At 44.1% G+C, this 27789-nt stretch overlaps 1 protein-coding gene across 1 annotated transcript in view; it reads right to left on the bottom strand.

Moving 5' to 3' along the window:
* Window positions 1-27463, bottom strand: part of LOC108935188 (phosphatidylinositol 3-kinase regulatory subunit gamma-like) — a 110356-nt gene extending 82893 nt beyond the window's left edge. Inside the window, exons 1-2 of the mRNA XM_018753590.2 lie at window positions 27168-27463; window positions 26319-26888 (exon numbers count right to left, since the gene is read on the bottom strand). Of these exons, the coding sequence (XP_018609106.1) occupies window positions 26319-26643 (325 nt within the window). The 5' untranslated portion in view covers window positions 26644-26888; window positions 27168-27463. The remainder of the gene's footprint in view (window positions 1-26318; window positions 26889-27167) is intronic.
* Between the last annotated feature and the right edge of the window lie 326 nt (window positions 27464-27789).

Raw genomic sequence — 27789 nt, 5'->3', positions numbered from 1 at the left:
TTGTTTGTCCCTGACTTGTTTGCAGCTGGATGTTTTTGCTTTGGATTGACATTAGGTTTATGCCTAATGTCAATTCAAAGTTATAAAGTAGGGAGCTGTTTGTCATGTTCATCCCCACCCCATGCCCTGGCTCCACCTCTTACCCACTCACAGTGGTTACCATCACACAGCTGCATGAAACAGTGTTTTTTCCTCACAATATTAAGGAGCACACTAAAAACAAGTGAGTACTGCATGAAAACAATCTGCATCCCCCCTGCAGTGGGGGCAGTAATGGACTATCTCTAAACTCAAAATCACTGGAGCTCAGGTGTACGTAGTGCAACACAGCATAGCAGTTTCTCTTCACTATCCATCTGTCAGATTGTGTGATGGAGGAGCTAGTAGGCAATGTAGTGTAGTGGTTATGGATGTTGACTTACATTCTGTTGGCTGCTATTTCAGGCCTCACACACTGTTATACTTCTGATACTATTGGACATGGTACTTATCCGGAATAGCCTCAGCAAAAATGCTTGCTGCATAAACAGGCCAAATACTGTAAGTCGATTTGCACAAAAATCTCAGTTAAGAAACAAATTAATCGATAAAGACCTCCTGCCCTGTCAAAGCACTTCCATCTTGCACATGTACAGAAGCTCTCAGATTATTGAAAGGCAACCACTGTTCATTAAAACTACCTAGATTCATTCAGATTAACACAAATATGAACTCCTTTATGCCTGATGACAGTTACACAAGCAGTATCAATAATGGTTTTGAAACAATTGGTTTCTGCAATCAATTTAATGTTCCTCTGCTGTCAATCTCATAAACAGAGTGAATTTACATGTCAGCGCTACATGCTCATATAGTGAACTTAAGGATTAACACTTAAGTCATAGGCATTAAATCATTACATAGTGAAATTTTAATTAAATGTGCATATATGCTGAGAAACACCTGGCCAAGATGGAGAGAAACTGTGCGATAGGGCTGCATGACAGCAATAAAATGGAAATCCCACAAGAATTTATCACTATCAGTCCTATTTAATACAAATTCTTGTCAACAGGCACACCCAAACCATGGGAAAATAAAATAAAAGCTATGTCATGTAACATGACAGTGATCCAGAACACAGGAGTAAAACAACAACAGAATGGCTCAAACAAATAAATTCTATATTTCAGAATGGCCAAGTAGAGTCTTGACCTCAATCCTAATGAAATGATGCAGTGTGATCTGAAGCAAGATATCCCAAAATATACATGAAATTAAATAGTTCTATATAAAAGAATGGGCCAGAATACATCCTAACCACTGCACAAGGGGAAAAGGAATTACTGACACGGTGTCTAATAGAGCACAAATCTGGAACAGAAATCAGGGAAATTAAAATAAGGTGATTATAAATAGGGGGTGTGGTGGCGCAGTGGGTTGAACCACAGTCCTGCTCTCCAGTGGGTTTGGGGTTTGAGTCCTGCTTGGGGTGCCTTGTGACGGACTGGTGTCCTGTCCTGGGTATGTCCTCTCCCCCTCTGGCCTTATGCCCTGTGTTGCTGGGTAGGCTCTGGTTCCCTGTGACCCTGTATGGGACAAGTGATTCTGAAAATGTGTGTGTGTGATTATAAATACTATACCTTGCCATGACATATTTAAAAAGGCACATAGAAAAACAAAATTAGTTCTAAAAGGTTTAAACAACTGAACATTTTTTTCAGATCACTTATTAAATCCTCTGAGCAAGACTGGCTTTCAGCCTTGGGTCATAAATCATTTCCACGTGGCTTCGATGACAAAGAAATAGGGGGAGTAAAGAATCCTTTAGACATCTTTAACCAAGCAATTAATGACATGTGAATCATATTCGTTATCACCAGTCAGTTTTGTCAGCTCTTTAAATTCAGTTAAAAAATCTATTCTTTCATCAGTGTTATATTTCTCACTTAAACATACCAGTAATACACACACACATTTTCAGAACCACTTGTCCCATACGGGGTCGCGGGGAACCGGAGCCTACCCGGTAACACAGGGCGTAAGGCTAGAGGGGGAGGGGACGCACCCAGGACGGGACGCCAGTCCGTCGCAAGGCACCCCAAGCGGGACTCGAACCCCAGACCCACTGGAGAGCAGGACTGTGGTCCAACCCACTGCGCCACCGCACCCCCATAACAGTAATAGCCAAATTCATTAGACAATTTAATGCTTTAAGGACCACAGTTCTAGAGTGTCAGAAAATGATAAATTTATGGAAACAAAATACTAATACAGCAATATAAAAATTTAGATAATACATTACTACTCATTATAACCCAACATAAGTATTCATATTCGACAAAAGGCTTTGGAGATTACCCGTGCATGCATACTGATTATTATTTTAAAATTTGGGGCAAATCACCGCGGGGTAACAAAGCTACATCAGCTAATCGCATGTGTGCTTCAGCAGGCCAGACGGTTGTCTAAGCTGATTGTGAGGATCCATGCTCTCCACTGCAGGGAAGCAGGTATCACACTGTATTAGGAAGCAGAGACATGACACCCATTAATCTTCAACCCTGCAGAAGCACTCCTTCAACAAGGTGCTGATTAAGGCCATGACCTCCATTATCAAGGTCATCAAAAATACACTACACTTATGGTAAACAGAAATGAGCCTCCACAAACCACCTTTGTGCTTCACACCTGGGACGGTGATATAGGCAGAAGGAGAAATACAGGGCAGCAATGGCAGTGATGACAGTGACAGAGATGAACACCGCTGCTCCTGAAATTTAAAAACCCTCATTGCTTACAGCAAGAGGGCCAGAAGGTTTTGCTATAAAGTGACATGGCCATCAAAAATGTATGCCAATTAATTTTTATTGTTAGGGTCAGCTATATGTATAGAAAGGCATAAAAGCCCCAAAAACCTTGGAAAAAGTTGTGAAAATTAAGTGTAAATCATTGCTGTAGTGGAACCATCAGTGCTGATGGTAGGAGCTTGTCTCCACAGCTCTTCATGTGCCTGGTGCATCTTCATGTGAGGCTGTGAACTTGAGCTCCAAGCCAACTCTAAGCCCTAGTACAAAACATTGATGTGAACAAAGGAGCTCAGATTTCCATAATGTTTTTGCCACTCAGCTAAAGCATGTGTACACTGACAAAAAATGTATAAATAGCCTGGCATTTACTACAGCAATTCAAGTAACCTTAGTCAAAGATATAACACTATAGTCCTTGCATGGAAATAAACCAACAACATTCATGTTAAAAGTCTGTGCACACTAGTTTGTCACATCCTCAACCCCGTGCCAGACAACCACACAAAGACGTCTGTGAGGTCTTCAGTAAGAGCAAGGCAGCCACACTGCTGCCTCACTGGCCATGGGACTGTGCCATCAACCTCCTTCTCGGTTCTACGCATCCATGAGGCCGAGTGTACCCCTTGTTGTTGCCTAAACTAAAGTCCATGCACATCAGCGAGGCTTTGACAGTAAGAAGGGTGGAGGACTACACCCTTGCATAGAATACCAAGGATTGAATAACATCACCGTAAAGTCTCACCATCCGTTGCCCCTGATCACCGTGGCGTTAGAACAAGTACATGGGGCCCAGGTTTTCACTAAACTTGATCTTCGCAGCACTTACAACCTGATCCATATCCGAGAAGGGGATGAGTGGAAGACTGCATTCAGTATCACCCTCGGCCATTGCGAGTACCTGGTGATGCTCCTTGGTTTGGCCAATGCACCCAGTGTGTTCCAAGCCTTCGTTAATCATATGCTGGGTCAACAAATGCGCTCTGGTATATCTGGATGACATTCTGATCTATTCTAGGTCTAGGGAGCAGCACGTCTGGCAGGTAAGAGGTGTTGAAGCGACTCTTGTAGAAGCGCCTCTATGTTAAAGGAGAAAAGTATCTGTTTCACCAATCCCAGATCGCGTTCCTCAGATTCATCCTGAGCAAGGAGTGGGTGGCATTAGACCAGGAGAAAGTCCAAGCCGTGGCAGAGTGGCCCCGTCAAAAAAAAACGTGAAGGCCTTGCAGAGGTTCCTGGGGTTCACCAATTTCTACCGAAGGTTCATTAGGGGCTACAGTTCGGTCACCGCTCCCCTCACGGCCCTAACCACAGGTAAAGGAACCCATCTGACGTGGACAGATGAGGCCCAATAAGCCTTCCAGGAATTGAAGGACAGGTTCAACAAGGTAATCAACCAAAGCTTCATCCCTGTGCGTATTTCTTATGTAAGTTATCAAGGTCTGAGCAGAATTATGATATCAGGATGTTGGCAATCAACCTGGCATTGAAGGAATTGGGGCAGTGGTTAGAGGGTGCTACACACCCCTTCATGGTGCTAACCGACCATCGGAACTTGAAGTACCTACAGACGGCCCACTGCCTGAACCCCTGATAGGCCCGGTGGATGTTTTTTTTTTTTTTTTTTACCCTATTCCATTTTACTGTGTCCTATAAACCAGGTATCAAAAATACCAAAGCTGACGCACTTGCGCGGGTTTATGACAGTAATCCACCCACAGGTACCCCAGAACCCATTCTACCCAGGCACTGCATCATGGCCCTGTTGTGCTGGCAGTTCTTTCAGGACCTGCAGCCTGCCCAGGAAACTGAGCCAGGACTGGCAGACAAGACCGTAGGAAAAGTATACGTACCAGTAAGCATGCAACAACCGACAATCTGTATTCCCAAATTGAATGCATATGCTGACAACAGACAGCTCATAGACAGGCTATATAACATGAGATGGGACGTCGTAGCCGAGTTAAAAAAAAAAGTCCAGTTTTCATTTTTTGTAAGTTTTCGTAAGGTGAATTACACTGCTAGATACACTACTTACAATGGGTCACTCATCCATACGTCAATGGAACACACTCTCTCTGTCACTCACACACTATGGGGTCACCTGAACAGCTTGTCTTTGGACTGTGGGAGGAAACCCACACAGACATGGGGAGAACATGCAAAGTCCACACAAACTGAGCGGGGATCGAATCCATGTCCATCTCCGACCGGGATCCTCAGTTCACCTCACAGGTTTGGAGAGCCTGCTGGCATAAGATAGGGTTATCGGTCAGCCTCACCTCGGGGTATCATCCACAGGCCAACAGACAGGTGGAGTCACTCAAACAGGATATCGGCCGGTACTTACACAGTTACTGCAGTCGGAAGCAGCACCAGTGGTCCCAGTATCTGCCATGGGCCAAATAAGCACACAACTAAGTGACACACATTTCCATAGATCTCTCCCCCTTCCAGTGTCTCTTGGGCTATCAACCGCTGCTGTTTCCATGAAATCCCGGCCCTAGCAATGCACATGTGGTGGACACTTGGTATCGGGAAAGTGAAGAGGCGTGACACACCGTGCGGGACCATCTCAATCAGAGTACCCTCAGGTACTAGCAGCAGGCAGATCGCCATCGCTGCACATTTTCCTTCATGCCAGGGTAGAGGGTCTGGCTGTCCACCCGAGACCCTAAGATGCAACTTCCCTCCAAGAAGCTCAGCCCACAGTACATTGGCCCCTTTAAGGTTGTTTGCTGCATCAACCCGGTCATACAGACTCCAGCTGCCCCTGCAGCTGCAAATCTGCCCAACCTTTCATGTGTCACTCCTTAAACCATGGGGTACGTCCCTTTTCCAATAGCCCCCAAATGTCAGACCACCTCCGCCGGTGCAGGTAGATAGTGCTCCCGCATAGACCATGCAGGCGCTGCTCAACTCCAAACGACGGCAAGAGGGCTTGCAATACTTGGTAGACTGGGAGGGCTACGGCCCAGAGGAGCAATGTAAGGTGTCAGCATAAGATGTGTTAGACCCTGTTCTTATCTCTGACTTCCATAAGGACCACCCGGACCCAGGGGACACCCACCCAGGGGCCGTAGGGTGGCAGGAGCGGTCCACAGTCTCGTGGCAGACAAGAGCACCTACAGCAAAAGGGGCTGCCCCAATGCACCAGTGCGCGGAGCCTCATTTGAGCCCCCTGCAGCTTCAGCGAACTACTCAACATGAACCTCGTCTCTCAGTTTCCCAGATTCCATCTTCCCTGTGTCTTCCCTGTATACTCCTGATCTGTTCCTCTTGTTTTCGACCCTTGGCTTCATTCCCCAAACCCCATCTTTGGTTATTCCCTTGGTATGACATTTGTACATTGGTGACACCCTGCCTGTTTTGAACTATGCCTCTGCCTGTTCCTTGTTGGCTTTGAAGAAAATAAAGCACCTGCAACTGGGTCCAACACTTCAGTTTCTTGTGGACGCCATGACAAACCGGTAGGGAATGGGTCAACGTCATTTTCACTATCACTTTTTCAGACTGAATAATAATTAAAATAAAGCTCCTAACAGACATCTCACACAGGGTGAAAGAAAACATTCTGATCATAGGTGCAGGAAATTTCTTCAAAGCTGCAGCCTCTCACATTTCCCTCGTTGTGATTTAATTGCATAGAAATATTCCATTCAGCCAGACAACGAGCATGGAAAGAAATACTCTGGCCTGAGGTTTTAAATTACAAAAAAATCCCTGTCTCCTAGAGAGGTTAAGAAAAGCATAAATCTGCAATGCCATTAGTAGGTTGTTGCTTCAAATCAAATGTGGGCTACTGACATCGTACATTGTTGTAGTGGAACCATCAGCGCCGATGGTGGGAGCTTGTCTCTTGTAGTCTGTTCTTCTTAAGGGCAGATCATTTAACTGGGCCTTTCACAAACGTTGTGCCTGTTAAGTCTTGACAAAACATATCACAATACTGTGGTATATCAAGACTTGCAGCAGAAATACAGTGTTTGGACATTCTCAGGCAGTTTGCCATGTCCATATTTTCTATCTAGCCTGTATGTGCTTACAAAATAGTTTAGTTCTGTTCAAAAGTCACCTAAAAGATCAATAAACCCAACCATATTACACAAACAGAGGGCAGTAAACCCGAAGCTGTATGAAACGATTATCAATGGATTTTATGCAAGGTCAATGGAACCTCTCCTTGCCATGCATTCTGTCTTTGGCCATGTTATACACTTGTAATATAGGTAATTCACAGTAAAGCTGAACAGCTGTTGCTGTTCTTTCACCAGAAAATTCTCTGCTACATGTTTCAAATTGACTATTGCTGAACACATCAAAAGCTAAGAGTATATTAGATTTTCAACATACATGTGTGAAGTAATTTAACAAATCTAAGGAGAGGCAAACATTAAAAAAAAATTCTGAACTTCACTTCTCATGTACAGAGCATTTTAAAGGGAGTGTAGTGAAAGTGTTAACAAGGACAACTGACTCCAAAGATGCCAACGGCTCATATTCAAGACTGAATTAATATGATCTGAAGCTTTGCTGAAAGTATTGAAAATTTGAATCATTCACCGTTAAGCTGATTCTCCCCTCTTGTCTAACATCATCACAAATCAAAACTGACAAGGATCCCACATGCATTCCATTAACTATTACTTCAGTAATCCACAATGTATGTAAAGGGAGATCTTCAAGTGAAATCAGTCATGACAGTACTGAGAAGAAAATCAGCAGCTATTAACAAATAATGAAAGCTGGAAAAACTAAATACATTTGTCAATGGTGAGTACAGTTACCAATCCCAGAAACTATTTCTTCCAGCCTCTTTGCCACATTTTCAGACATTGATAATGTGCAACGCTTTTCCTATCCAGGTCATAAACCAATTCCCCAAAACCAGAGTGGGACATTTGTGCATCTTTCATTGCTACATCACCTACAGTGAAGGGAAGATGAGATGGCTTTGGATGGTAAATCAGAAATCATGTGAAATAAACAAGCACTTGTGGAGACAGAGTGGATCTGAAAGTCTACTGGCAAAGTTATTATGATTCAAGACCCCCAAAAAAGAGAAAAAAAATGAGACATGATTGCATTCCCTGTATGGGGGTGCGGTGGCGCAGTGGGTTGGACCACAGTCCTGCTCTCCGGTGGGTCTGGGGTTCGAGTCCCGCTTGGGGTGCCTTGCGACGGACTGGCGTCCCGTCCTGGGTGTGTCCCCTTCCCCCTCTGGCCTTACGCCCTGTGTTGCCGGGTAGGCTCCGGTTTCCCGTGACCCCGTGAGGGACAAGCGGTTCTGAAAATGTGTGTGTGTGTGTGTGTGTGTGTGTGTGTGTGTGTGTGTGTGTGTGTGCATGTGTGCATTCCCTGTATCAAGGTAGAGGGGTGTGGACAGCATGGCAAAACTGCAGATACTATGCTACCTATTAGCATGCGTGTCCTACATATACTGAGACCATGGGATACTCTGTGCATTTCTACATGTATGTCTTCTGAGAAAGTTCAAGAGGAAGCGAAGCAGCTTCTTCTGCCTACAGCCTCTGCTTACACAGCTGTGAAGATGAGATAGTGGGTGCAGCCATCCAAAATAATCCAGTTACAACACTGCTTGCCTTCTCTCCTTGTTCCTTTAGCAGCTTTTAGGGAACGAGGGTCAGTTCCACTGACTGGCCTTTTCTTCACGATAAAATTTCTTCACAATAAAAAACTTGGACCCTCAATGTAGAACCCTCAGTGTTTGTCTCTCAAGACCAGATGATCACACCTTATCCATGTTTCTCAAAAGTAGGCCTACTTTAATCAGAACTAACTAAAGGTATTTAGTTAATTAACAAAAGGTATTTAGTTACTAGTAAGACTAGTTATTTACCATACTGTCACATTGCACTGATCAGCCAATGCAAAAGTGTCTCATCCTGTTTTCCATTTTGCGGAATAGCATTTTGACAGTACCAAATTTTAACATACCACACCAGGCCTTCAGGGTGTAAATGATGGATTTCTCCTTCGAGATGGCTGATCACCACTCCCTGAATATGGCTCTCCCATTCAGGCTCTTGGCAGTCAAAGCTACATCACCCTGACCTCCCAGAGCAACTGTCTCTTAGTTCCTGTTTAGAGCTTATCATTCCTTATGAGCATTCCTAGGCACCCAACTGAAGACTCCACAATATAATTCATCTCATACAGTGCAGGCATGAGTGCATCACTGACAACAGTTCATAAGTTGAGGATCTGAACTCTGACCAAGAAACATGGAAGAAGCCGTTCTGTACTGTTTACAAAGATAATTTTATCCAAATTGCTTTTTACAGTGTCAAGTCCAAAAACTTGTACAAAGTTACCAGGTGTGTAAATCATACCAGATATTAATATCTGCTGAAAACAATTACTGAAAATCCCAAAAATACCTAAAAATATTTTTATTGAGGACCCATAATTTGCAATATTTTAACACACTTAACTAGAGATGTGGATGTGCAATTGCGTGCCACAAAAACTCCCTTAAACCACCACCTGGGGGGGATCTAGAAGTGGGAGGCCTGCATAAATTATTGAGCTTGTAACTGAGGTGGATTTCTTGAACCTTCTGGGAGGCAAGACGAAAGCAGCACAGTTAGCCTTTGGCTAGATTTACAGGGCTCCAACAGCAAATTAGAACTATCCTGAGGTGCTGGAGAGTTGCATAATGATTGACTGGAGCTAAACTTGCTCACTCACTGTCACTCACCCAAAGAAAGACCAGAAGATTAACATCTGGATGTGATGTGAGGCATGTCTTTGTCCTCTCTGTCTGTGGTTGCTTTTCTTTCCTGTCTACGATCGTTTTGTATGCGTCTCTGTACCATTATCGCAAATCCTACCTCTTTAGAATGTTGTTCTTCTACATTAACACTACTGGAAGCTTTTTGTTCTTTGCTTTTTTAAAGTACATTTTCTTTTAAATATATTGAACAACATTCAGCTAGAAAGCAGTATGTAAATCAGACACACCCATACCCACTGCATATCTAATTCCTCCAATATCTGAAATAAATATTTTTTGTCTTCAGTCCACAATCACACAATTACATAAAGTTATCCATCCATCTTGGCTGATCATTTTATTACTTTGTCTTATCAGTAACCCTTTCCTGCAGTCCAATTTCATACCTGTGGACTAGTTTCCACATACATGCCGTCCCCGGATTACGAACGAGTTCCGTTTCTCAGTCTGTCTTTAAGTCGGATTTTAATGTAAGTCGGAACACTTAGGTATGGTGAGTATCTAACGTAAGTTTGTCAAATGTTTGTCTTAGTATACTGTGTACCTTTCGATGCATAAAAAACATTAAAGAAACACTTCCAGATACACTAAAACATCTTTAATATAACAATATAGTAATAATACAATGTAATGATAATACACACACACACATTTTCAGAAACCGCTTGTCCCATACAGGGTCACGGGGGAACCGGAGCCTACCCGGCAACACAGGGTGTAAGGCCAGAGGGGGAGGGGACACACCCAGGACAGGACGCCAGTCCGCCGCAAGGCACCCTAAGCAGGACTCGAACCCCAGACCCACCGGAGAGCAGGACTGTGGTCCAACCCACTGCGCCACCGCACCCCCCTCTATGATAATAATAATAATAATAAATGTAACTACAGTATTTATAATAGAGAGAGACAAAGAAACAGATAATGCTACTACTGTCATGATAAAGAGTACATGGAGGAGAGTAGATCCAATTGCAGGATAATTTATTCAGAAACAAAGAACCAGACGTGTTCTTGTGGTCAGAGTCGGGCAAATGGTTGGTCAATCAGTGAACTGAACAGAGGCGAGGATCCAAAATAGTGGTTCAGGGATAAGGCAGGCGGTCGTTATCAAAGAGACGTGGAACGGGACTGGGGAACGATGAGGGACAGGACTTGGAAGAGCAAAGTGAGGTAGGTTTGAGAATGCAGATGTGACGGTTGTCTGGAGTGAGACTCCGCAACTAGGAAGAGGTTGAGAAGTGTCTTTTCTAGCCAAGTGCAAGAGAGAGAGAGAGAGAGAGAGAGAGAGAGAGAGAGAGAGAGAGCAAAACATTAAAGAAACTTTGTTTGCTTTTCCAATGTTTGTTGGCGTTGCACCTTTCACTTTATTATTTCTACTTTAGTTTCAGTCGTGATCGTTTCCCTTTTCTTTCATGCATCACCATCACTTGGATTACAGTTACACTTTGGTGCCATGGTTAGGAAGGTAAAAACTAAAAAGTTAAAGCCAAATACAGTAACACACGAGACATTTAACAGCAACGTGGTCCGAAAGAAAAGAACCAAGTCTTTGTCCTACTTTGGGCTTATGTGCCCGCCGGCACGTGAGCTAAAGCGCAATGTTTTGCTACGCGTCGCAAAATAGTTCCCGTTTGTTACTACGAACCATTCTATGTACAGCAACTTGAATTTTTAATAGACCTAATTATAAAGTTCTTATCTGATTGTTATTTAAGGGTGACCCCAAAAAAAGAAAAAAAAAAAAAAAAAGGAAGAAAAACTTCCGGTCAGTAAGGAGGATGGTTCGTAACTACAGGTTGGATGTAAGTCGGGTATTTGTAACCCGGGGACTGTTACGTGTAATGCATGTAACAAACACATTTTTTTAAAAAAAAATAGGAAATATGAGCAAGTTTCCTAATATTAACAATCGAGAAGAACGATGTCTGTTTTCTTGCTAGTGTTATCAAGTTAGCATTGTGGTTGTGCTTCAGGATTAAATAAGGTCTTTCCTCAAGTTTTGCTTAAATTCATAAGACTGATGAAGCAAAAAATGCTGCCTTTCAGTCTCTCTGGACAGTGCATGAAGGTTGATGGATTTTGAAGATGGGGACTCGTATCACACACTCAGGGGAACACAACAGCTGATGTGATAAATGTTCATGAAGAAGTGAGGAAATCATTAATGATGGGTGGGCAAATGTTTGCGATGTTAAACCAGAGGGACTCAAACAAAAACTCTTTCAATATTTAATCGGTTCCATCTGACAGCATAAGCAAGATTCAAAGCTTCGTGTGCAGTAAGCCCATTTGGGAGCAAGAGAAAGAATGCATAAATCATGCTCAAGGCTCAGTGTTCAAAAAGTCAGTTGCAGAACTCAACTGGCATCACTACAGACAAAGACTTTTAAGAAAAGGAATTAGATGGAAATTAATTAAACAGGAATTTAAACAGTTATTTTCTTGTAAACAGTTTAAGATTAGCATGCTGGGATGCATACACAGTTCTGTGCCATATGTTCAACATCTATTTTTTTTATGAGCAAAAATTTTCTGAAATCTTTTTGGCATTTCTTTTGAGTATGAAAGATGCCCCCCAAAGTAAATGGATCAACACATTTGTGGCCTCTTCCAATATATTCTACAGGCACTAATTCACCCATCCAAGATTCAGTGAACATGAGTAGGTTATCTTCAAGACATTTTAGCCATGATATCAATTCCACATTATGAGGGAAGGGATTAATGGACTCTTTTTGCAGATCTGAAGCTTTCTAGGCACCCAACTGAACACTCCACAAAAGGAATAAATCATTTTGGTATTGCACCCTTTTCATATCAGAAAGAATAATGTATCCATTAGAGAGTCATTAATAAAGAAATTATGATGTTTCTACTCATTTGTTAAGGAAAAGACAGGTGCACTATCAGGTTTTCTTAAATAAAGGCTAGACTGAAAGTCTCAGAAAAATTATTACAACAAAGACCAAGGAAACTAAGTACTAGTTTTGGGGACAGGGACAAATATTCGAAAAAAGTTTAGCAGTTAGCAAAAATTGGGTTACATATGAAACACAAAATCCATCCATCCATCCATCCATCTTCCTCCGCTTTTATCCGGGGCCGGGTCGCGGGGGCAGCAGTCCGAGCAGAGTACTCCAGACCTCCCTCTCCCCGCACACCTCCTCCAGTTCCTCTGGGGGAACCCCAAGGCGTTCCCAGGCCAGCCGGGAGACATAGTCTCTCCAACGTGTCCTGGGTCTGCCCCGAGGCCTCCTCCCAGTGGGACAAGCCCGGAGCACCTCCCCAGGGAGGCGTCCAGGAGGCATCCGGAACAGATGCCCGAGCCACCTCAACTGGCTCCTCTCGATGCGGAGGAGCAGCGGCTCTACTCCGAGCTCCTCCCGGGTGACTGAGCTCCTCACCCTATCCCTAAGGGTGCGCCCAGCCACTCTGCGGAGGAAACTCATTTCTGCCGCTTGTATCCGCGATCTCATTCTTTCGGTCATGATCCAGAGTTCATGACCATAGGTGAGGGTAGGAACGTAGATCGACCGGTAAATTGAGAGCTTCGCCTTACGACTCAGCTCCCTCTTCACCACAACAGACCGGTACAATGACCGCATTACTGCAGACGCCGCACCGATCCGTCTGTCGACCTGCCGCTCCATTTTTCCCTCACTCGTGAACAAGACCCCAAGATACTTAAACTCCTCCACTTGAGGGAGCAACTCCCCCCTAACCCGGAGGGAGCAATCCACCTTTTTCCGACTGAGAACCATGGCCTCGGATTTGGAGGTGCTGATTCTCATCCCCGCCGCTTCGCACACGGCTGCAAACCTCCCCAGTGCACGCTGCAAGTCTTGACTTGATGAAGCCAACAGGACCACATCGTCCGCAAAAAGCAGAGACGAGATCTCGCGGCCACCAAAACAGACACCCTCCGTTCCCTGACTGCGCCTAGAAATTCTGTCCATAAAAATAATGAACAGAATCGGTGACAAAGGGCAGCCCTGGCGGAGTCCAACATGCACCGGGAACAGGTCTGACTTACTGCCGGCAATGCGAACCAAGCTCCTGCTCCGGTCATACAGGGAACGAACAGCCCGTAGCAACGAGCCCCGAACCCCATAATCCCGAAGCACCCCCCACAGGATGCCACAAGGGACATGGTCGAATGCCTTCTCCAGGTCCACAAAACACATATGGACTGGTTGGGCAAACTCCCACGAACCCTCCAACACCCTAGTGAGGGTATAGAGCTGGTCCAGTGTTCCACGGCCAGGGCGAAAACCGCATTGCTCCTCCTGAATCCGAGGTTCGACTATCGGTCGGATTCTCCTTTCCAGTACCCTGGCATAGACTTTCCCAGGGAGGCTAAGGAGTGTGATCCCCCTGTAGTTGGAACACAATCTCCGGTCCCCCTTCTTAAAAAGAGGGACCACCACCCCGGTCTGCCAGTCCAGAGGCACCGTTCCCGAACTCCACGCGATGCTGCAGAGGCGTGTCAGCCAAGACAGCCCCACAACATCCAGAGACTTGAGAAACTCGGGGCGGATCTCATCCACCCCCGGAGCCTTGCCATCGAGGAGTTTTTTGACTACCTCAGCAACTTCAGCCAGGGTAATGGACGAGTCCCCCTCCAAGTCCCCAGCCTCAGCTTCCTCTACGGAAGGCGTGTCGGAGGGATTGAGGAGATCCTCAAAGTACTCCTTCCACCGCCCGAGAACATCCTCAGCTGAGGTCAGCAGCGCACCACTTCCACTGTAAACAGTGTTCGTGGAACACCGCTTCCCCCCTCTGAGTCGCCGGACGGTTTGCCAGAATCTCTTTGAGGCCGACCGAAAGTCTTCCTCCATGGCCTCACCGAACTCCTCCCAAGCCCGAGTTTTTGCCGCGGCGACTGCCAGAGCCGCGCTCCGTTTGGCCCGTCGGTACCTGTCAGCTGCTTCAGGAGTCCCATGAGCCAGCCAGGCCCGATAGAACTCCTTCTTCAGCTTGACGGCATCCCTTACTTCCGGTGTCCACCACCGTGTTCGGGGATTGCCGCCGCGACAGGCACCGGAGACCTTATGGCCGCAGCTCCGAACCGCCGCACCGACAATGGAGGAGCGGAACATAGTCCATTCGGACTCAATGTCCCCCACCTCCCTCGGGACCTGGTTGAAGCTCTGTCGGAGGTGGGAGTTGAAGACCTCTCTGACAGGGGCCTCCGCCAAACGTTCCCAACAGACCCTCACTATGCGTTTGGGCCTGCCAGGTCTGTCCAGCTTTTTCCCCCGCCATCGAATCCAACTCACCACCAGGTGGTGATCAGTTGACAGCTCAGCCCCTCTCTTCACCCGAGTGTCCAAAACATATGGCCGAAGGTCAGAAGAAACGACTACAAAGTCGATCATCGACCTCCGACCTAGGGTGTCCTGGTGCCAAGTGCACTGGTGGACACCCTTATGCATGATGAAACACAAAATTTAAAATATAAACCTATAGACTCATTTATCACCAAACACACAAAAGTGCACTGTCCTGAATCAGAGCTGGATTGACCACTTGTTCCTGATATGCAGATAACCGCCAAATTAGCATTTGCGCTAACTGCGCTAGTCTTCATATGGTATTATTCACAGCAACTGTCTGTTGTCACCCCTTCCCTTACTGGCCAATCCAAACAACACTATTTATCCGATTATGTAATTAGACAAAGACCTTACAAGCACGTGGGCACCTCATCACATCTAGATCACCTCAGGACCATAGCGTGACTCTTCTCCTCGCTCGGCACATTTCGAAAAGAGCTGGGGGGGGTTTCGGCCACAAGGGGCTTTAGCTGACCAGGCAGGTGTCACTTTACATCAAACTGACCCCAAAGGTCTTTAACGCACAAGTTGAGTTGATATTCATCCCTACCTCAGAGCCCCAGCAACTAGCATAGACTTGTTTTTGACTGTGGTGCACAACAGGGCTCATCAGGAGCTGACTGCATTTTGTTCACCACTCCTGGAGTAGAATCAATTATCTTACATGCGCTTCTTTTGTTTAGTACCAAGACCCACACTACAAGAAAATCAAAAACATTTCAAGCTGATCTCTAGGTACCATTTTGAAAAGCTCTTCATTCTGGAAGTAAATACTCTGATGAAGCTTATTACTCCATATTTTAATCTTTAAACTTCTAATAGTGAGAAATAACTGCGCCAGGAAGGATGGGAGGGATTAGAAAGGATTAGCAGTATAAATGAGATTAATGAAATGATGAGATCATAAATACCATGTGGCAATGTGTGTTTATAAGGAGAGTACTGGTAATAAAAGTACAGCAGAGCTTTTAAGTCCTGTAAAAGTGACTCATCCTCATTCACTATCAATACATGCAAACTGGTAATAAAGATGAGGAATTTTGAGAAAAAAAATGGGAGGGTTGGGGTGCATGACAGTAAACTAGAGAGGGTTGGAAAAAAAACTTAATTTCCCGCAGTCTACGCTCTACCCCCACAGCCACACCACAGTATACGTCTACACACCGACAGGGACACAGTACATGTTCCAATTCATTTACTTACTGACAGGGACATATTCCTTTTCCCAAATCATCGCAGCAGCTTCATTAGATTCTTGGCTATGGCCCAACTGTAGGTCAACAACCTTGACAAGGAGGGGACCTCAGAGGTCATGCAGCGAGTCCCTTTCTTCCTCAAAAGGCGTTAGATAGCACACGCTGCCTCAGATAAATCACATAAGTGTTGTCAATGAAGTGCTGCCTGATTTACATCTAAACTTGGCTATTCACACGGACTTCAGTCAGCAAATCTGAGTTCCAGTTCTGATAAACATTTGACCATCCAGCCAAAGAAAGGGACGTATGCTGGAAATTTTGTAGGGCTACATTGACTGCACGGAATGGAGATTGCACGCTACCCAAATTCAGCTCCGCTAAATTATTGAACTGCTCAAGGACACTGTATCTAAGGATTACGATCATTATCTCTTTAGTTGAGCTGGTAAATCCTGATACCTGTATATGAATTTAGAGGGACAGTGATACATTTATTCAGTTCAATACGGTACATTTTCATGCAAGTCTGCTGGCATTGATTTCACACGCCACAAATGTTTTGAAAATAAATGTTTTTTGTTTAACTATTAAATGGTTCGGGGAGCACGGTGTTGCAGCGGGTTTGGCCGGGTCCTGCTCTCTGACAGGTCTGGGGTTCGAGGCCTGCTTGGGGTGCCTTGTGACATACTGGCGTCCCACCCTGGGTGTGTGCCCTCCCCCTCCAGCTTTGTATGCTGTGTTTCCGGGTTAGGCTCCGGTTCACCGCGACCCCGCTTGGGACAAGTGGCTTCAGACAGTGTGTGTGTGTGTGTGTGTGTGTGTGTGTATTAAATGGTTCTTGTTTATGGTGGTATCCGCAGATAAGATTAGTATGAACTCAGCTATGTGAAGAGCAGCCATGCTTGAATTGAACTTTTTGGCAATTTGTTGGGGACTCTAATTTCTGCATTATTTTTACTTGCTACTAAAGTTTGCCCTTTAGCTAAATAGTCTTTTATTGCCTTTTTGCTGTTATGAGTTGATAAACAACACATTTTTATGTTGTTCTTACTTCCAAATTTTGTTAGTTCAGAAAAGAAAACTTCATGCTCTATCTATACTTTTAACATCCTCAGTAAACACCAGAATATCATGAAAAACTAGAATCACATACTGTATGAAAGGTGTAATTTTCTTGATCAAACATGCAATTAGGATCATAGCAGATTTCCACCTTGCCCATGAAGAGGTTTCTGGTCATTTGCATGATTTCCTTAGATATAATATTTTTATATAGTGCACTTATTGGGTTAATGGTTATGTAAAATATAATTGAAAAGTCTCCTTGGAGCAATATTAGCATTGTTACTATTGCTAATACAACTCCAGAAATAAGTTTACAAATGTGCTGGAAATTTGGTATTGGACAATTTTTGATTTGACACAGAACAATAAGTTTACCTGGAAACCAATACTTACCTAGAAACATAAAAACCTTTGCACAGGTTCTGAAAATAGAATTCCATGTATAAATGTCCCCGATGTAAGACCGATATGTATATCCAGTACCTTTAGTATCTCTTAATAAAAAGCACTGCTGCTAAACTGTTATAATTTTTCATATAAGTTGTGCTGTTCCTAAATTAGCTTTCTTTCTTTTTGCAGAGCCCGTCTCCTCTGGCAGATCTCCGAAAAAGGATTGTGCATCACTGTTCTCTAAGCTAAGGGGGTGCGGTGGCGCAGTGGGTTGGACCGCAGTCCTACTCTCCGGTGGGTCTGGGGTTCAAGTCCTGCCTGGGGTGCCTTGTGACGGACTGGCGTCCCGTCCTGGGTGTGTCCCCTTCCCCCTCTGGCCTTATGCCCTGTGTTGCTGGGTAGGCTCTGGTTCCCTGTGACCCTGTATGGGACAAGTGGTTCTGAAAATGTGTGTGTGTGTTCTCTAAGCTAGAGAGATGATTTCATTTCTGATATAGCAAAAATGAGCACACACACACCCTCCCCCCCAATCCTGCAGTACTCCTCCCAAATAATAATTAAAATTCTTATTACTCAGTCCCAGAGGCCTAAAAAGCTGCTGCCCTGCAAATCCAATCTCCTGCATCTCTAGCAAAAGAACAAAGAAAACAGAGATAGAGGCAGGCAGAGACCCTCACTGCCAACATTTGCTCTTTGATCTTCATTCCAAGTGCTGCAAATCTATTTCTGGGACATCCACACACACACACACACACACACACACTAATCGGGTAACTTCCTGCATTTCAAATGCACAGGCTGTGATAGCAGCACCCCAGGTAGTGAACGATCAAGCCCTAGGTTGCTTGTGGAACTGTCAAGAAGCAGAGTGCAAAGTCTCTCCTGGAGGAGACCCATAACCTCCTTTCATCTGAGCCCTAATTATTGGCGTGCTGTGATTGGGAGCCACTAGCTTCACCCAGGGAAAATAACTGAAAAAAAAAATGTTTGAGTAGATCACCTTAAGTGTGCTACTTGTGTGGTTATTTAAATAGAGGGTTCTCATCCTCCAGGTCTAAATGGGCTACAGAGAGTAACAGCTGAGAGAGGTGAGAAGAAAACCCCCCACAATGATGACATTAGGGACTACACTAACATTTGAACTCTTCCATATCCAGTTCCCATACCACTCACTTGTTTCACCAAAACCCAAGTTCCATTTCACTGTTGCATTAACATTTTAGAAATGTGCATTAATTAGATATCAGTGAAAGCCTTCTTTTTGAATTCTTTGCACAGCACCCTAAAGGAATGTGCAATATTATGTGATATTTAAAATCCCACAAGGGCAACTACAGTCTTTGGATCCTGGCCTGTAAAAATATTCTATTACCATTCAAAGGGTTCTATGTCACTGCTTAAGGTTTTTTTTTTTTTTTTAAATTAATTGACTGATCTAGTCACTAACACAAAGGATATTTCATGCCTCTTTCCGCTGGTTTGCACAGTTACAGCGATGTTGCTGTTGTTGTTCTTCATGGGTGTTTTGCACCCCGTTGCATCATACAATACTGCTTCCACAGGAATGCTGCTACCTACAGATGCCAGATCTTGGTGGCCAAGGTGTCAACACTACAGGTTCAGGAATGTCACACTGGACAATGTTTCTTAATGAAAACAAGCAGTTATGCTGATATATGACCACAGGTGCAGAATGGGAGGGGAGGGTAGTCTGGTTCCACCTACCTTTGGCAAGACTTTCCCCTTGACTTTAGAAAAAATAAAGACTTTTTTCTAAAAAATGTCCCTCCTCTACTTGTATTAACATGACATGGATTTCCTAAGATTAGTATTAGAGTGAGTGAGTGAGTGAGTGAGTGAGTGAGTGAGTGAGTGAGTGAGTGAGTGAGTGTGTGTGTGTGTGTGTGTGTGTGTGTGTGTTCCACTGATGTATGGATGAGTGACCCAGTGTAAGTAGTGTATCTAGCAGTGTAAGTCACCTTGGTGAATAAGCTGTGTTGGCTGATAACACTACACAGAGTTCCTTGTAAGTCATTTTGGAGAAAAGCATCTGCTAAATAAAAAAATTTAATGTTATATTAACATGTCCTTATATTTTTGTTTTATTATATATGTATCAGTATTTCACCTTGATATTCAAGACCAAGAAGTAACAACCTGCATATTATTCTTCCACATGCAAGAAAATCAATACTTATACTTTCAAGGCTTGATGAATACTTAACATTTAATAAACCAATTCTAAATAGTTAGAGGCATACAATTACCTCTGACAGATAAAAATACTAATAAAAGTAGACAATGCCTTGACATTTCCTCCATAATAAGCAGATACTGAAAAATTGAGGATTAAATGTGCCCTTTTTCCACGTGCACTGGGATAGCTCAAGAGATGCAGACATCAGATGCCTACCCAAGTACCATATCCAGGGTCGTGGTTCTTCAATGTCATCCTCTTATGTTCACAACGAGCTCACTACAGAGAAGTCAGGGGACAGGAGACTTACTGGCTACTGAAAATCAGATGTCATTTTGACCTCCTGAACCCCCTCATGTGCTCTACCTTCCATAATTTTGTACTTAAAACATATACTATAAGTAAAACTGTCAGCATCAAAGCAAAAAAAAAAAGCAAAGCAATTGACTAGAAAAATATAACTTAACTATCACTGAATCATTTAAAAAAATAATTTAAAAATGAAAGAAAAATGACAGCAACTCTACAAAAATAGCAAGTCCAACATCATTTGTATTGCAGTATTTCATCTCATTTGTGGATTAGTAACATAACCTCATGGAGCAAAGTAGTGCATCTGACACCTGCTCAGAAGGTTGCATGTTCAACTCACAGAGTCAGCTGGTAGTGTAGTGGTTAAATCTGCTACCTTTCGACTCAAAGGTTGCATGCTTGAATCACACCTTTAGCTGTAGTACCTTTGCACAAGATACTTACCCTAAATTGTTCCAGTAAAATTACACAGCTGCATAAAGTGGTAAATAATCGGAAGTTCCTTTAGAGAAAAGCATCAACTAAATGTATAAATGTGAATCTTGCATCTAAAGACGATGTAGCGGCAGCGCTGGAAGAAAAGAAAAAACAGTGAAGGAAGGTAAGTGGGTCAGACCTAATAAGTTCTCATCCAAATCAGAATCTCTCAGCTGTGATGGTAAGAGAAGAAGCCTGATGTTCACAAAGGCAAAGTTCTGTGCCATCATGCACAGAAACAACCTAAGACAGGGACAGAAATAGCAAAGGCACAGGGGGAGAGTGAACCTCAAGAGCCATCACAGTGCCATAGCTGTATTCAGAACACACAAGGGAACCACATCTCTTATTACTGGAAGCAAAAGTTTAAAAAAGAAAAAAATTACATTCTTTTTAAATGCTTTACATTCAAGTGATGTCACTGGCTCCATAACAGAGAATTCCACCTTTACCTTTACTGTCTAGGGTGTACCCTGCCTCACATTCTATGCTTCTGGGATAGACTCTAGACTGCCTGACCCTGGATTGGAGAAATGGTTACTGACAATTAATGAATTTCGCATTTTATGCCTTTAATTTGTGGAAATATTCAAACACACTACACATTTTTTGTTGTTTGTAACGAAAATCAGTATTCACATAATACACAAAAAACAATGGCTGGTTAGAAGCCATAAAAAAGTATTTAAACAGAAGTGCCTTGTTATAAGTGCTTATAGGAGTGAAGTAATTGTCATTTAAGTGACAAAGTGAAAAGGCTCACAACCACATAAAATTTTCCCATTTAACTTAATGGTAACTTGGGCCCTCAATTACTAGAAATTGATTTACAAGCAAATCTCAGAAAAGCCTTACGTTGCAGTAAACATGTAGAGGTAACTGTCCAACAGCCATATTCAATTGTTAAAACAACAAAAATCACATGAAAGGCAATTAAACTTTACATTATAAACAGTTATTCACAGGCCCATCAAACTGAAGGTGGATATATCCTTCTGCATGGAAATCTGCTTTCAGCCTTTCCCAGTCCAACACTTAGACATGCTCTCATAGATACACGAATGCACAAATTTCATGAACATTTCACGTGCACTTCACAGACTACGCGAAACAGACTCAAGTATGCGCTGACTTCAGCTCGCTGCTGCCCGTCTCAGAACGAGAACACATTAAAGAGACACTTGGAATCCAGAGACAGGAGTCCGGATGAACTCTAACACTTGAGCCAATGTCTACAAGGCCAGGCCTGTAGGACGACGAGAGAGAGCACTGTGGATTTATCCCTGCAGAGCGCAGCCACCCCGGCAAACAGAAGCTCCTTTATCCACTGCAAGCTTGACAGTTGGCATCCTCTACCCCCAACTGGTTGGCTGGCACTTCCCTCCACCGCCGCAATGCCCAGTGTGCCAAGACCCACTACCCTTCCTGAGATCAGAGCTTGGTGGCCAGCACAATGAGAACATTCAGGGCATGACTGCTTGGGCTCGTGGGTGGAAAAGGGGACTCCCATTCAGTAGCAAACACACTGGCTCTATACTGCAAGAAACGAAACCCCACATGGAACACTGAGTGACTTCCAACAACACTTTTAGGTGCCACCTCCCAGCCTCTTTCTTCACCTCTCATAAATGATTGCTGTGCTTCTGGTGAAATGAACACACACACACATTGTCAGAACCGCTTGTCCCTTACGGGGTCACGGGGAACCGGAGCCTACCCGGCAACACAGGGCATAAGGCCGGAGGGGGAAGGGGACACACCCAGGACGGGACGCCAGTCCATCACAAGGCACCCCAAGCGGGACTCGAACCCCAGACTCACCGGAGAGCAGGACTGCGGTCCAACCCACTGCGCCACCGCACCCCCTGTGAAATGAACAATGTATCTGAAAGCATTACTAACCTGTGCCTGTCCATTTAATACAAGATGGTATAAAAATATCCTATGAGAGTGAATAAACATCTAGTGGCACTCACCTAGGACTTCGCTGACTAAAGCTTCAATATCATATAAAAAACAGAAACTAAGTGTACTTCTACGCTCTGAAACCATCACCTCTGAATTAGGGAAGAAGCATGTGGGTGTGAACCAAAAAAGATAAACTTCATCAATCCTTTAAGAGCAATGAAAGAGGAAGAGGAATGTAGGCCGTACATAGTGTTACCTTCAAGGACTGATAAATGACTTGGAAAGGTACGCTGAGAAGCAGATCCTAACTGGCTTTTCATACTGCAGTTCCAGAGTTGCTGTGCTTAAATCCAAGAACAGACAGATTTATTGCCAGAGTCTCACTCAGCTGAAGGCAGTGTTTATCATGCGCTGGAAGACTGGTGGAAACTGGAATAAAAATGCACAATACTAACCCAAAAAACAGCACACAAAGAGAGCATTTCATGTGCTTTTGGTCTCGAAAGTTGAGATCTGGGATTTTTACATTTTTTACAAGTCTCAGCACTTAGATGGAGGAAACAGCCCAAAAGGGACTATAGTTTTGATCCTGTAAACTTTAAAATGATTTGGAACAGAAATCCTGAATCATTTATACACAACTAATTATTTATGTAAGTTTTCTGCTGCATATAACTGAAAAGAAGGAGCGAACGGAAGAAATAATACCAAAGTACCACGCTGATCTGATTCAGCAGCTTTTGCAAGCAGAAGGTTCACTTAAAATATTAATAACTCTTCTACATGTGCCTGTCCTTTGAAAGGAAAGTTAAGTTGGCCATCCAGGGCACAGGGACCGACACTAAAAATATCAGTAAAAGCCGCACACGGACAAATGTGGGACTTTCCATTCCAGCAGCTGCATATTTGAACTGATCTCTCAAATTTCAAACTGCAACAGATACTGAAGGGAGTGAGCAGTAAAGAACAAAAATACTTCCTAATTAAATGAACCGCCCCTCTCTGTTGATTACCTTCAGTCCCAACTGGATGTCATTCCTCAAGCTACACCCTCATAATTCTGCTCTACCACCCATTCTCTCACAATTTAGCCAAAATGCCGCGTTACTTCTTTTTACAGAGGAACTACAAAAATCCCACACTCTTAAAAACCCCACCACTTAGCTAAAATGAATGGTTTGACTGAGTGACTGCATTATAAATACCTACATTTTATACAATAGTCTGTTCCAAAAGGTTAACCTTTTTTGCATTTCCTGGAACTTTGTTAAAACACGAGAATAAAAACTGCTCTTGAACAACTTCTCATCACAACATACATCAACATGTGCACAACGAATATACAGTTAAAGTTTTCATCATTTTACCGTTTGCTTTAACAATGTGTTTGAATTTCCTTAAAGTAGATAATTCCTAAGAACGCGCACATATAAACAAGAGACTGACTGGTGATGAGAAAATATATCGTTAATTTATTATTCTAAAATATCTGAACCATTTTAAAGCCATCGTTTTACTTTTGTACCCCCTAAATATATTAATATCTGCTGTCTTTACAGTAAAATATGCAAAGCGGCCCCACCATATTTCCAGCCGCAGCACAGTAATTGAGCTGCGAGCCAGCAAATGTTCTGCCAGAAACTGGGTCGCACCGCCCATCACATGGGAAAGTGACGCTCGGGCCCACCGACAAAGCGCAGCTGCAACAGCATACGCAGCGGCACGGGTCCGAAGGCTAACCATGGAGCACACGGCCGTCACAGCTGAGAGGTGGATCCCAACAAGTGAACTAAACATCTCTTTAGGCCAAGCCTGACAAAACTGGAACTCGGGAGTTGGGGTGGGGCGGGGGGGAGCTGAAACGAGCTCGACTCTTCCGCGTGAGCCCACTCCGTCACAGGCGTTTTTCGTAAAGGACGCATCTGGCTGCACAGGAACCTTGTTAACACCAGCTGTTTACATTCTGGACAGTCAGAGGTTACATTATGCTGCTTTTGGGCCCAAAGGTTGTAGCTTTGAATCTCAGCTCCAACTATAGTATCCTGGAGCAACATACTTACCCGAAAATTGCTCCAGTAAAATTAGCCAGCAGTATAAAGGGGTAAATAACTGTAGGTAGCTTAACACTAAGTCGCTTTGGAGAAAAGCATCAGATAAATGCAAGTGCTTCCTACGCTAGATCTATTCTTGCATCTGACCAAAAAGACTTGCAAAAGCTCACGTCAATAAGAAATGCACATCCAACTGGATATTACATTATACATTTTAACAGAAAAGTGATATCGCTCTGGTCAGTAGGATTTAGCTGTTTGAATTCTTAAGTGAGCACGGGTCTGGAGGAGATAAGGACCAATATCCTCAGGAAGAAAGACAGCAACGGAAAGGGGTTCTGGGAAACTGGCTGCCATTATTGGGGTTGTGTCTATAGTGTACATTACAACACTTCATCCATCCATCGTTGATTTCTTGCCCACTTCACCAATACGGTGGTCTGAAGTCTTACATGAAGGCATAAGGCACGAGAACAACATACACTAAAATCACCTGATTAAGTTTACAGTTAAGCATTACAGTTAACCAACACATTAATAAAGCTGCTCATGCTTAAAGGATCAGTTATCACTACCCTCATCATAAATGGTCTGCAGATACACACTGTTTATGTGTAAAAAGTTCTGATGTGGTGATAATGAATCATTAGGAATCACTCCTAAACTTGATGCAGACAGCAGAGGTGTACTATGATGAATTATTTGATAAAAATGCCTTTCACTGAGCCCTATTATGTTTTTCCCCCTGGTCACTAACTACTTCCAGTAGTATGATAAAGAGCATAACACGAAGTAAACAAATGGATCAAATAAATGTTTGACTGTGAATAAACATCAGAAAGCAATTTCTTTAAGGACGACATTTAAAAGCAAGTAACGAGAGATGCCATACCTTATGAGATCTTTTAGTATTATCAAACACAGTAACCTCTAAGAGTTACACTGTAATAGACTCAAGCCAGATTGGAGGAAAGCGAACAACTCCCTCTTCCGTGAGTACGAAACATACCAGCATGCCAGACAATTATAGAAAACAGCAATCTTGGGACAACAGAGGAATCTGATCCAATTTCCCCAAATGAACACCAGAGAAACACAGGAAAAACACACTTCAATGACCCCGACCGCAACGCAACACAAAGAGTTTGACTCACAGTGCAAAATTCACTTTTTCGAAGGCGGTTTTAAAACCCACGCCCTTGTGTTTTTACACATCTCTCATTTTCCCCAAGACCACTGTCCCTTTTGTCTAAAATGTGTGCTGGATTTGATTGCACAACATAATTCATGAGGTTTTACCCCACAGTCATGCAACTATAAGAAATGTCAGCATTGCCTTTCTACAGACCGTATAAACACAAGCTGAGGTTTTTCCACATTAAACTCACAAACATATGGGAATGATTATATGAATAATCACAGTTAAAAGGAACAACACGGCACAGCAAACCAAATATCTACGAGAACTGCCCAGCATGTTAAAATCTGACTGAAAACCTAGACATATCTTGGATCATAAAAAAAGGATATCATGAAACGAGGTGTTCGGCCAGGGCAGAGCAGCGTGCCACTTCCCAATTGCTCTGCTCCTGACATGGAAGTATGTGCAACGTTAGCCACTGGTCCTTCGTACATTTGGCCAAAGGCTGTGGTTACACCAGCAGTGCGTGTGGGGCATAAGTTCAGCCAGCCTTGTACAGAGTTTGCACGGTTCGCCATTTTTTTTCCCCGCAAGCAGTTTTCCCAATTGCTGCGTAGCTACTATTACGTGAGTGGGAATTCAAATTGTGGGACATTAAGAGAGCACAGAGAATGTTTGCAGAAACTATGTAGTTGCACCAACCTTCAGCCATGGCCCCCAGAGACTGTGATCCGCCTGGGGTCGGAGGGACTGGCCTGGCCTGAGGCTTCTGGCCTGGCGGATCGATCGGCACCGTGCCCACGTACTCCACATAGGTCCCTGGGAAGCTGCCTCTCTCTTTGGTCCGCTCATTGGTTCCATGCAACCACCCTCTTGGGATCCTCTCATCATCATCATCCACACGCTCCCCTGGCTGCAAGGACACCTTGCTGACCATGAGGATGTCTCCGGGCTGCAGGGCAATGTCATCCCCTCGTTCCTTCTTGTACTCGAAGAGCGCGCGATACTGGAGCCGGTCAGAGCCCATGATCCAAGGGTCTCATGGGCTTCACGGACGTGAGGTGACAGTGAACCTTCTTCTCCTTGACTACAGTCTCCACAGATCATGTATTGCCTCTGATCGTGTCAGCAGTACATTTGGCTCTTAGTTAGTGTGCCACACGAGGGATTCAGCACTCAGTAAGATTTTTTTAAAGTTTCGGTTTCTCCATTTTTAATCCATTGGCTCTATAAAAAAAGGTTTATTCTTTGTTTTTGAACACAATCCCAGGTCTGAAAAGGGGATAATTAGCAAAGACTTACTTTGACCAAAGATAACTGCTAGAAGTAGTTCACAATCAATCATCAATCTCAGCATCAGAGAAAACGTCATCACTTTTACCATCGGGGTTATCATTAGAATTACAAGTCAGATGTGTGACTATTTAGTTTTACATCAGGGTTACATTACACCAATTTTCATCTACGCACATGCGAGAAATCCTACTAGTAACTAGTTTCATCAAACATGCAGAAATATTCCGGCAGGAGGCGGGTAACAATGAAACTTACCAAATGCTGTGCGTGTTCCCTGCACTGCCACCGACTGTGCCTCTACACACGCGCGAAGGCACGCAAATCACCGTCCGCAGGAGGTAGCTTCAAACGCCCTGGCAGTGCCAGTGGCACTCGAACTCGCACGAGACACGCACGTGTAGCGAACTGACCTCGCGCGCGCGGTAACAATCACCGCTGCAATAATAAGGACAAGGTCCGCAGTCCGGCTCCGACCGGCGACTGCCGCGCGCTCAAACGTAAACAAAACAGTGCCAGTGTGTGTGTGTGTGTGTGTGTGTGTGTGTGTGTGTGTGTGTGTGTGTGTGTGTGTGTGTGTGTGAGAGAGAGAGAGAAAGAGAGAGAGCGAGAGAGTGGAGGAACACCGCGTGGCTCACGCGGACCTCGGCGCGCGCCACACTCTCGCGCGCCACAGGACCAGAGAGCGCTTATATGGCAGCTATTAAAAACCACACCTCCGATCGGAGCGCGAGGCCGAGTAACACAGTGAAGTAGCAGTAAAATGAGAGTGACGCAGTAGTGGTAACATCACGTAAGGTGTCTGGGGCACCAAAAATCGACAGCCGTAGTGCTCTGTCACTGTGGAGGAACACACACGTAGAGTGGCGTCACCGCTGGG

Source organism: Scleropages formosus, chromosome 3, assembly GCF_900964775.1.
Source record: "Scleropages formosus chromosome 3, fSclFor1.1, whole genome shotgun sequence".
NCBI classification, from domain to species: domain Eukaryota; kingdom Metazoa; phylum Chordata; class Actinopteri; order Osteoglossiformes; family Osteoglossidae; genus Scleropages; species Scleropages formosus.
This window is presented reverse-complemented; position numbering and strand designations above follow the sequence as displayed.